Source organism: Acipenser ruthenus, chromosome 2, assembly GCF_902713425.1.
Source record: "Acipenser ruthenus chromosome 2, fAciRut3.2 maternal haplotype, whole genome shotgun sequence".
NCBI classification, from domain to species: Eukaryota; Metazoa; Chordata; class Actinopteri; order Acipenseriformes; family Acipenseridae; genus Acipenser; species Acipenser ruthenus.
The window spans coordinates 48,561,183-48,572,351 of record NC_081190.1 but is presented as its reverse complement, the minus strand read 5'-3'; the positions used below and the strand labels follow the sequence as shown (position 1 = coordinate 48,572,351).

General features: G+C 43.6%; 1 protein-coding gene across 1 annotated transcript; it reads left to right on the top strand.

Moving 5' to 3' along the window:
• The first annotated feature begins 1,327 nt into the window (after positions 1–1,327).
• On the top strand, positions 1,328–10,810 carry smim18 (small integral membrane protein 18). Its single transcript, XM_034015967.3, has 2 exons — positions 1,328–1,467; positions 8,341–10,810. Exon 2 carries the CDS (start codon positions 8,384–8,386, stop codon positions 8,693–8,695), a length of 312 nt encoding a protein of 103 aa, XP_033871858.1. The 5' UTR covers positions 1,328–1,467; positions 8,341–8,383; the 3' UTR covers positions 8,696–10,810.
• The last annotated feature ends 359 nt before the right edge of the window (positions 10,811–11,169 follow it).

The window sequence follows — 11,169 nt, the reverse complement described above, 5'->3', positions numbered from 1 at the left end:
ATTACAAATGGTACATTGAAATTTCGTTCTGTTTGATATTTTATTTTAAAACACTGACACTCCAAATCAATTATTGTAAGGTGACATTGGTTTTATGTTGGGAAATATTTTTAAGAAAAATAAAAAACTGAAATATCTTGCTTGCATAAGTATTCAACCCCCACACATTAATATTTGGTAGAGCCACCTTTCGCTGCAATAACAGCTTTAAGTCTTTTGGGGTAAGTATGTACCAGCTTTGCACACAGTGTACCGGAGTGATTTTGGCCCATTCTTCTTGGCAGATTTGCTCCAGGTTGTTCAGGTTGGTTGGACGACGCTTGTGGACCGCAATTTTCAAATAGTGCCACAGATTCTCAATGGGATTGAGATCAGGACTTTGACTGGGCCACTGTAGGACATTCATCTTTTTGTTCTTGAGCCACTCCAATGTTGCTTTGGCCTTGTGCTTGGGATGATGTCCTGCTGAAAGGTGAATTTCCTCCCAAGCTTCAGTTTTTTAGCGGACTGAAGCAGGTTCTCTTGCAGTATTTCCCTGTATTTTGCTTCACTGTAGGGATGGTGTGTCTTGAGGCATTGAGGCATGGGCAGAGTTAGGTTTGCGCCACACATAGCGCTTTGAGTTTTGTCCAAAAAGCTCTATCTTGGTCTCATCTGACCACAAAACCTTTTCCCACATCGCAGCTGGGTCACTCTCATGCTTTCTGGCAAACTCCAGATGTGCTTTCAGATGGTACTTTTTAAGTAACAGCTTCTTTCTTGTCACCCTCCCATACAGGTCAGTGTTATGCAGAGCTCTTGATATGGCTGACTGGTGCACCATTACTCCACTTCCAGCCACTGAACTCTGTAGCTCCTTCAAAGTGATTGTTGGCTTCTCTCACAAGTCTCCTTCTTGTTTGAGCTCTGGTTTTGAGGGACGGCCTTTTCTTGGCAGTGCCTGGGTGGTGTGATGCAGCTTCCACTTCCTGATTATTGATCCAACTGTGCTCACTGGGATACCCAAACACTTGGATATTATTTTATAACCTTTCCCTAATCTATGCATTTGTATTACTTTATCTCTAACTTATGTAGGATGCTCTTTAGTCTTCATTTTCCTTCAGATTCACAGCCTGACCAATGATCCTTCAACAGTGGGGTTTTTATCCAGAAAATGTGACAGCAACTTTAATAGTTCACAGGTGGATGCCAATGGTAAGGTAATTGTGTCCTCGTTAGATTCCCTTGGGCGGACTACTTGTTATTACAGCAGATACATGAATTAATGATTCCGTTTTGAGGAGAGGCGGAGGGGCAGTTGGAGGCTGGATTCTAACAGGGCAAGGGAAGGCTTCTGTACTGCATTCACACCCAACCAATAGCAGCGCTGCTCCATTTTACAGCTGCTGTCTGTGTCATTGCAGGCTGCAAGAAGCACTGACCTCAAGCAGGGCATTTCCAGCATCTCTCCAGACAGACACACAGGTACGTCTGCACACATTGCTTTCTGTTTTATTTATAATGATTGCATAATGATTGCAATGGTTAGTCTTTGTTAAACATGCCCACTTGCCTAGTTTAGCTCAAGAAATAAACAGGGAAATCTATTCCTTATGGGAAAGAAAAGCTCTATCCTTGCTGAATGCACCCTGATTTATGTCCTGTACTCTACAATACAGATCAGTAGCTTGCTTCACTGTATTAAAAATAATGCTGTTCTTCAAATTGTACTTGTTTACAGTATGTCTACTTTATGCCTTGTCATCTTCAAATCTTGTGATGCTTTATCAAAAAGCACATGGTTATAGAAATGTAAAATAATTAAATGTAACATTTGAAATGCAAAGAAACCAAAAGAGAAACTGTGTAACACAGCTACTTCTGCAAATTGACCCAGGCAGGAGGAAACTAGAACAGAGAGCAAAAAAAAAAAAAAAAATCACAGTATTTGTTACCCTTAAAGCTGTACATAACAATGTTATTTGTACATAATGACAATTTTTATCTTTTTTTTTTTTTTTTTTTTTTTTAGATAAAATTTAGTCCAGACAAAGGATATGTTGGTTAACATCCATAAATAAAGAATGCTGTATGCGTTCTAAAATTCAGTGATTTCATTAGCAGATGGAAAGAAATGGCCTACCTTGGCCTTAATTTGCTTTAATTTGCTAAAAGCAACGATGAGGCCCCCTACAAGATGGGCAACAATGGTATCCATTAGAATATGATAGTGGGTTTGTTAACTCAATTTCCAGATCCAAAGACTTCATAGAAAAGTTAATATCAATTGTATACTGTAGCAGAAGAACATGACCAATCCATTGATGCACTTATGTGAAATTCTTTAGAAGTTCCCTTACAAACCTAGTAAATATAACACCACCAGCCAAAACAATTCCATCCATGCTTAATAAGCCACAGTATATAGGTATCAAACTCAGGTGTCTATTTGTAATAACTGATTCATCTGCTATTTAATGGAGAGCAGATGTCCAACCCTTTTTTGTATGCTGGTTGTAGACAGTTAGCCAAAATAAATGTTCTTGTACGGCACATAAAGGAGGATTTTTGTGATATTATACATGCAAAAAAAAAGAGCATCTGAAATAGTAACTTTTTTTTGTTCTAACTTGTTTCCTTGCTGCAAGTTGTGAAAGTTTATGTGATAGGGCATGTTAACCTTCAACAGAATAATTACAAAAAATGATGTGTTCTTATGAAGGTTAAGACCAATTGTTCCTGAAAATTTTTATATACAGCAAGTCACATATTTGTACTGTTTATACTTTAATTATTTAACTGCCTGCAAAATTGTTTGCTTAACTGAAGGAAGTTTCCTGTCTCTAGTTCTGCATTGATAAAAAACAAAAAAAAACAAATACTGTAGTAACTTTGAGTCAGCCCCATCCCTCACCACTACATTCATAAGATACAGGCACACAAACTGATGTTAAGCATATGTTACCATAAAAAACAGCATTTTATGTATGTTAAGTATTTAAGTCATCTTATCTACTGTATTAAATTATCTTTCTGTTTCCTCCAAAAACATTTCTCAGGGATTGCCTTTCTTTCCAGTTATCTAGCTCAGTATTTCCTATGCAGGTCAGTATTTAATTGCCATTTCTTCTCAAAAAAGGCAATAATTACTAATGATAAAAAGAGACAGAGAGAATTGCATTTTTGTTTTACATTTTTGATTATGCGATTCAAACCTTTGTGATTCTCTAAATTAACACAAGAAGCTAAAAAAAAATGTTTTTCTTAAAAATCAAGTTTCAACACCGAATACAGTGATAGAATGAAAGGCTATGAAACAGGAAAAATATGCAGGAAAATAGTAAACAGGGCAATGTTTGAGAATTATACCATTATGAGCTATTGGAATCAGATAGACACATCAGTTTACAATTACACACAATTGTAATTCAATCTCACGGTTTCTTTGTACTTCTTGGTTGGTTGTAAGGCTTGAACAAGTATGTGCAAGGTGTGTGTGTGAAGGTTAGGGAGTTAGAGGCACCACTTTGGGAATGGAAAACGTTAGGTTACTTATCGTAACCCTGGTTCCCTGGAAGAAAAGACGACCAGCAACATACTTATGGGATATGCCTGCCTTCGGTAGGTATTCACTGAGCTCTTTATATCAGCTCAGTGAATACCTACCGAAGGCAGGCATATCCCAGCTAGCCGCAATACAAATATCGGACAGCAAGGCCCCTATAAAGAAGGCCCAAGATGTACCCAACCCTCTGGAAGAGTGCACGGCTACCCGCCCAGTTGGGGGCAAGCTGGCATTGCCATACGCAGTCGAGACTGTGTCCACAATCCAGTGTAACAGTCGCTGCTTCGAGAGGGGCTGTCCTAGGGTCCGTATACCGTGACAGACAAAGAGCTGGTCAGAATGACATAGGGCTCTTGTCCTATACACGTAACACCTCAGTGCCCGCACCGGGCAGAGGAAGTTCAATCTCCTATCCACCTCCGAAGAAAACAGAGGTTGATTGAAAGACTCCAGTTCCACAGATTGATTCATGTGGAAGGCTGTAATCACCTTAGGGAGGAAAGCAGGGTTTGTATGTAGTGACACCCTGCTGCCATCGTCCCAAATACGCATACGAGAGCTGTGCACTGACAGTGCCTGCAACTCACTGACCCACTTTGCCAAGAGGAAGACTGTCTTCATAGACAGATACTTCAACTCTATGGAGTGTATGGGCTCAAACAGGGCCTTCAAAAAAAATCCAGTACAATAGAAAGGATCCATTCAGGGAGAACGACCCTCCTTGGAGGGCGTAATTGCAGAGCACCCTTGAGAAAACGGCTTACCAAGAAATGCACACCTGGAAACACACAATCAACGGGGGCATGGCATGCACAAATGGCCGCCAAATACATCTTCAATGTAGAAGGTGACCTACCAGCATCGAGCAGTTCTTGCAGAAACTGCAAGATAACTGGCACAGGGCAAGAGACTGGGTCGTGACCCTTAGTCAGACACCAGTTCTGAAAATACCTCCACTTGTAGGCGTATAACTATCTAGTAGAGTCTGGCCTTGTAAGAGCTGGCACAGGGTCGAAAACCAGATTCTTCTGGGCCAGTGGGGGGCCACTAGGAGAAATGTTGCCTTCTCTAACTGGACCTTCTCTAGGAAGGCCGGAAGCAGCGGTATTTGCAGGAATGCGTAAAGAAGCATCCTGGGCCACTCGTGGGCTAAGGCGTTGATGCCGAGTGGAGCATCTAAGCGGTGGAGGGAGTACCACAGGGGGCAGTGTGTGGTCTCTGCCGAGGCAAAGAGATTGAACTGTACCTTCTCAAACCGTTCCCAAATACGCTCCACCACCTGAGGGTGGAAACGCCACTCCGACGGATGCATACCCTCCCTCGAATTTGCCCACTTTGCCAGTAGGGACAGCAGGTTCTGTTGAGCCCAAATCAAGAGCCGGAAGGCAATGCGATGCAACCCCGGTGACCGAAGGCCACCCTGGTGGTTGACATACGCACTGATGTGTTGTCCATCCGGACCAACACATGTGCTCCTTGTAGCACTGGCAGAAAGTGCTGGAGGGCAAGGAAAACAGCCTGAAACTCCAGCATGTTTATGTGCAGGGATGTCCAACTGCCAGACCAGGCACTGCAGACTCCTCTGCCTTCCCAGACTGCCCCCCAACCCAAGTTGGAGGCGTCCGTCATCACCACTTGATGGTTCACCACTACTCCCATCTGCACACCTTCGCGCATGCAGGTGAGAGGTCTGCCTCCATCAGAGCAAGGCTGCTGAACACGAGCGAGACACTGTCAGCTGCATTGAGTCACGCTTGCAGCGGGCACATGCAAAGTAAGGCCAGCTCGATGGCTGATACAGCTGCGGCCATCAGACCCAATCATTTCTGACACAACACCAAGGTAACCTCCGATCCATGTTGAAACGGGGAGAGGCAACCGCGAATAGCTGCTACCCTGTCATCTGCCAAGTATGCACACATCACACTGGAGTCCAGATGGAGCCCAAGTATGTTGTGCACTGCACCGTTGTAAGCCGACTCTTTACATCATTGATGGTTAGGCCCAGCCTCGCCAGATGCTCTGTCACAATCGCCCTGTGGGCCACTGCTCCCTCTCGCGACTGGGAACAAATCAACCAGGTAGTTCAATACTCAGATCCGCTGCAACCGCAAGGGGGCCAAGATAGCATCCACTCACTTTAAAAACAAGGAGCTGAGGAGAGGCCGGACGGCAGCACAGAAAACTCGTAAACGCTCCCCGACAAGGCAAAGCAGAGGTACGTGCGCAGAATGAATGGGTATGTGGAAATACGAATGGTTTGCTTGCGCAGCAAGGCAGCCACTTCCTGCTGAAGTACTGAGATCTGGGGGAGGGTCTATCACAGATGTATTGGTGACACCTCGGAAGGGAGGAGGTCCCATGCGGAACTGTAGCGCGTAACTGTTACGGTGGCAAGCACCCAGGTGTCCGAGCCAATATTGCAGCTGGTGTGTTGAAAGGATGGGTCTGAAGCTGCAAGCCTTCAGGGCCCCTGCTGGAGCTGCTGAGGTTGGGGCGGAGCACGCCGAGGCGGCTTCCTAGGTCGGCGGCCCTGGAACTGCCTCCTAGAACCCTGCTGTGTGGATGTAACTGCCTTGCACGAGGGCCCTTTTGCCTGCTGCTGTGGTGGTCTGTAGGCGGTGCCTCAGGTCGCACAGTGTAGCCGTGGGGACTGCAACCATTCTGGTAATAGTGCGTGCCTGGTGAGGTTGCCAACTATGCCGAAGCACGGGGAAGGAGTAGTGTGGTCACTTGCCGAGTTGCCTCGCGTTCTCAGTGGGAGTGCTGCAGTATCTCCTCCACAGCTGACCCAAAGGTATGCCCCGGGGATATCTGCGCATCTAACAACGCCGCCTGTGACAGCCATAGCTGTCTGTGAGCTACCACCAGGCTTGCCAGTGTGCCTGAAAGGAAGCGTAACTCAGAAGCCACCGGCTCTGGGAGCGGGGCTTCCCTTAGTATGCCATCCATGTAGGCAGTCAGTATACTCCACTGCATACGCCCTCTTTAGGTGTGTCTCCGTGACCCTGCACTGCGAGTTTGGGCACACAGGGTAATCCCAACTTTGGGCAATCCCCTCACCGACGGAGCCTTGACTAAGGCCGCAATAGTGGAGTCAACTGGGGGAAAACCTGCCAGGCCCAGCTTCTCCACGCCTTCCAAAGTAGCAAGCTGTGAGGCTTGCTTCAGCATGCTTGGCACCAAGACCGGATGATCCCTAGAGGAGCACACCTCCTCCATGAAATTAGGGAAAGCTGGGAAGGGTGCGGGCGCTATGCATGCCGAGGTACTAGACTCCTTGTGCACTGAACACCGTGCATGGCGAGTGCACCAAGCACCGTGTGCACCGAGTGTATCAAGTACCGTGCACACCGATCACCGTCTACACCAAGCACTGCGTGCTCTAGGTGTACCAAGCACTGAGGGCATTATGTGCACCGCGCGCACTGAGCACTGTGCGCACTGGGTACCATGCGTACCGAGCACCGTGTGCACTGAGGCGTTACATGCATTAGGCACTGTATGCACTGAGCACCGTGCACACCGAAGTACCAAGGGCTGAGCATGCACCAAGGTATCGAAGCACCAGGGGACAGCTAAAGCAGCGGTGACTACCCTGACTGCGTGTAGTCACACACCTGGTCAGCGCGCCGCATACACCAGCTAAAGCCGCGGCGGGTGAATTGAAAAACAACAGGGAAGAACACTTATTTATTTATTTTTTTTGAAGGCTTGACACACTGGGGTGGGCAATGTCTACTCTACAGCGGGCAGGTTAAAACGTAGCCCCAGTGGAGGAATTACATGACTGACTGGCTGTTTTTTTTTTCTGTTTTTTTTTTTGCTTTTTTAAAACTGCACAGCAGAAAATTCACAGCACAACGCAGGCAAAGCGGGGTTGTACGACCGGGTCAACACACATGTGGACATGCAACAACAACAGTACACAAAATATTTATTTATTTATATTTTGCCCAACTGCACGCACGGCAGGGGTACAGCAAAGTCTAGCAACAGCGAGGATCTGCGTTCTCCCCAAGAGTGCAGGCTTGAAGAGACACACACAAGCACTCCTTTAAATCAATACTGCACAGGCAGTCGCACACATGACAGACAGTAATATAAACAGCCTGCAACGCAATCGAGGCAGGCTGTTGAAGAAAGGAGCAGAAAGACGCTAGGTTTTAGGGCTGGATTCCACCAAAGCGGCAAGCCAGCTTTCAGCACGAATGCAGGGGAACTGCAGTCAACTGGGAGAAGCTGTTTCAAAACACGCTCAGTTTAGTAACACAGAGGTCTTACCTTACCGTCGGTGAGAGGCAAAAGAGAAAATGGCTTCCATGGGTTGACTGTTTAGGGGCCTATTGGCAGCTCTGATATAAAGAGCTCAGTGAATACCTACCTAAGGCAGGCATATCCCATAAGTATGTTGGTGGTCGTCTTCGAATTGAAAGGGAAATATCATTTTGAAGAACAGTATTTATTGACCTGGTTAGTCTTTCTATATGGCTGGAACAGCAGGACAATAGTAAAAAAGGTATATTATTGAACAAAAATGTTCATTAACAATAACATGCATTGCTCTTATATCATCAATTTTAGTAATAGCAAAATGAAAAAAAATCATCTCGGTGCACACCTTCCTCCAAGTCTACACTGTCAAATAACTTAAGAGGATATTTCAAGCAAGTACTGTATTGATCAGCATCTGAATCTTCCAATGATATACAGGTGATAAAACTGTCAGATTTGCTGCCCATCATTCAAAAACACATGTTTCACACCCTCCATTTTGTCCTTTTTTCACATAGATGCCAGTTTTTGACCCTCACAGGATAACTAAATAACCTAACAATGACAGCCCTCAATTCCAGCCAGCTCTGGCACCACCCAGCTGACTGTGCAGTAGCCTGCCTCTTCCGGGACATCTCCTTGCAGGTGCAGCAGGTGTACCCCTTCCATGATGGATGGAACATGGCTTGCTTTGTCATCCTGCTCCTCTTCATCCTCACTGTGGTCTCGCTGGTGGTGCTGGCCTTCCTCTATGAGCTGCTGGACTGCGGCTGCTGTGAAAAGGAGAAGACCGCCAAGGACCTGCGTGAACAGCCGGGTCCCCTGCGTTCCATGATGGACAGTGTCAGGAAGCACAGGGTGGAGATGGTGTAGCCCTCAACCCACAACCTCTCTGCCACCAATGACCTCTAGCTTTATATTTACTTGTAGAACGAGGGCAAGCAACAGTGGGGAAAAGAGCTGAAACCTGGCTAAGCAATTCTACCACAAGACCAGCCCAGCCCACAAAAAAACATCATCACTGCAAGAAGTAAATACAGTTGCCTGCATTAAAGTTACCATTATAGTGTGTGTGAGAGAGTGAAACACTATATTCACTAACTACTTACCACACCATGTTTAATTCAGAGTTATGGTCCCTCTTCCAAATTGTGCACAATCTGCTTGGTAACATGTGGGTGTGTGCAGCAGGCCTTGCAAAATTTGTTCCAGTAAACCATTAAATTATACATTTTGCATCAATACATTTATACAGCTTTATATTGTATATGTAAGCAATAAGGCACGACAAGGTGTGGGATATATTCTAATATCTACACGCCCCAGGTGCGTTATAAGTCACGAGGCGTTTAACCACCCGGGGCGTGGTGATATTAGATTATATCCCACACCCTGAAGTGCTTTATTGCGCTTATAAAATGGGTCAACTAACTAAATAGAAAAAACAACTAAAAACATGTTTTAATTGACAAAAAAGTCATTTTTATTAAATATCCTTCCGCCTCTGCCTGATCTAAGAAAAAACACTCCCTTAAAAGTTAAAAAAAAACAACCATTAATTAAAAAATGATTAAAACATTTTTTTTTTGATAAACATTGAACTGATTAAAAACAAGAAGCACCATTAGTACACTCTTAGTACAGGCAGAGAGGATTTCCAGGGATGGAGTAAATGGAACCTCTGAGTTTTTCTTTATTTGATTCATTATAATTCTTGTGATTCTTGGTTTGTTCATAAAATGTTAAAGTGAAACATTCCTGGACGATTTCATCATGGCAAAGCACAAACGAGTCTGCTTTTAAATCATGTCTGGCCATATTTAGTTGCACATCGAACCAAACCTCTCACATAGTGCTGGGGAGGTTTTTAATTTTTTTGAAATCGTCCTTTGTGATCCAAGGGTAGTGACAGGACGTATCCATGCCAGATTTGCAGGACCGCTTCACAGTGGCAACAAAGATGTGTTTGCATTTTGAAATGCTCTGTCACTATCAAATTCACTTTGCAGTTTATTGCTGGACTGTTTAAAAAAAACAATTAAGACCGACTCGTAGGGTCATATAGCTTGAGATTGAATACTCCATTCAGAAATAAGGTCAAAGGTAACGACTGTCAGTGTCTTGCTCATGCAGAGATTACCACAGAAATAAAAAAAAATCTACATCAATGAGAATTTAATTATTAAAGTAGAAAAATATAATGTTCTTTATGATGCCAGTGTCTGTGGTTATAAAGACAATAAAAAGGACGACATGTCAATAGCAGAACAATTGGAAATTGATGGTATGTCTATCTCTCTTTATTTCACCTTAATTTTAGTCAAAGTGATGGGGAGCGCCACACACTGGTTTCGTATTTCTGTAAAATGATGCTTCTTTGTTTTAATAATGTTGACCAATAATAATAAACACATTAGCTCTTTTTACAAGCCGGTGGTATTCCCTAAACTGTTTCCTTTTTTTAGTGTGTGGTGTTCCCATGCTCTTCTGTGTTTTATTTATTTTATTTCGTCTCCACAAAAGGAGCAAAAGGAAACAGTCTTTTCTTTTCATGACTAGCTACATTTTTTTGTACTCGTGCTGTATTCGTGTCGTTCGCTTCGCTCCCGATGTGCATACTGTATTTTGTGAAAATCTAAGATTTAATTGCTGAACGATAATGTTTTTCAGATGTATCTGTCAGGTAACACTTGAATCACCAAGTTTAAACAAAACAAACAAAAAAAGAGTTAATTTACATGTATTTTTTCACAGATTTATTTGTTAGAAATGTTAGCTAAATGTTGACTTGCCAAGCGTAAACAAAATATTTAAATTCACGGATTTATTTGTTAGAAACCCAGGTTTAACATGTCAAAATGTTCACTTGAAGTGTAAAAAAAGATTTCTAGACTGATTTCTAGACTGATGTTGAGTTTGTGATCCGCATGTGTATTTAGCTAAATCTGGACTTTTTTTGTGGTTAAGGAAAAAATACGCAATTTACACGAAATCTGGGGAAAAAAAACTGTTAAAATATAAAGTTATGGTCTAACGTTTTAATGGGGAGGGGGGGGGGGGCATATGCTAAAAAGGGGGGCATCATTTAAAAACTTTGCGCACCACTGATATAGACAATGTGGGGAAGCTATAAAAAAGGCAAACAAGATGCTCGGATATATTGTGAAAAGTATTGAATTTAAATCAAGTGAAGTAATGTTAAAACTTTACAATGCATTAGTAAGACCTCATCTAGAATATCGTGTTCAGTTCTGGTCACCTCGTTACAAAAAGGATATTGCTGCTATAGAAAGAGTGCAAAGAAGAGCAACCAGAATTATCCCGGGTTTAAAAGGCATGTCGTATGC

Bases quoted from the DNA above. Each gene is read 5' to 3' on its own strand.
- smim18 (XM_034015967.3), top strand. From the start codon at position 8,384: ATGACAGCCCTCAATTCCAGCCAGCTCTGGCACCACCCAGCTGACTGT.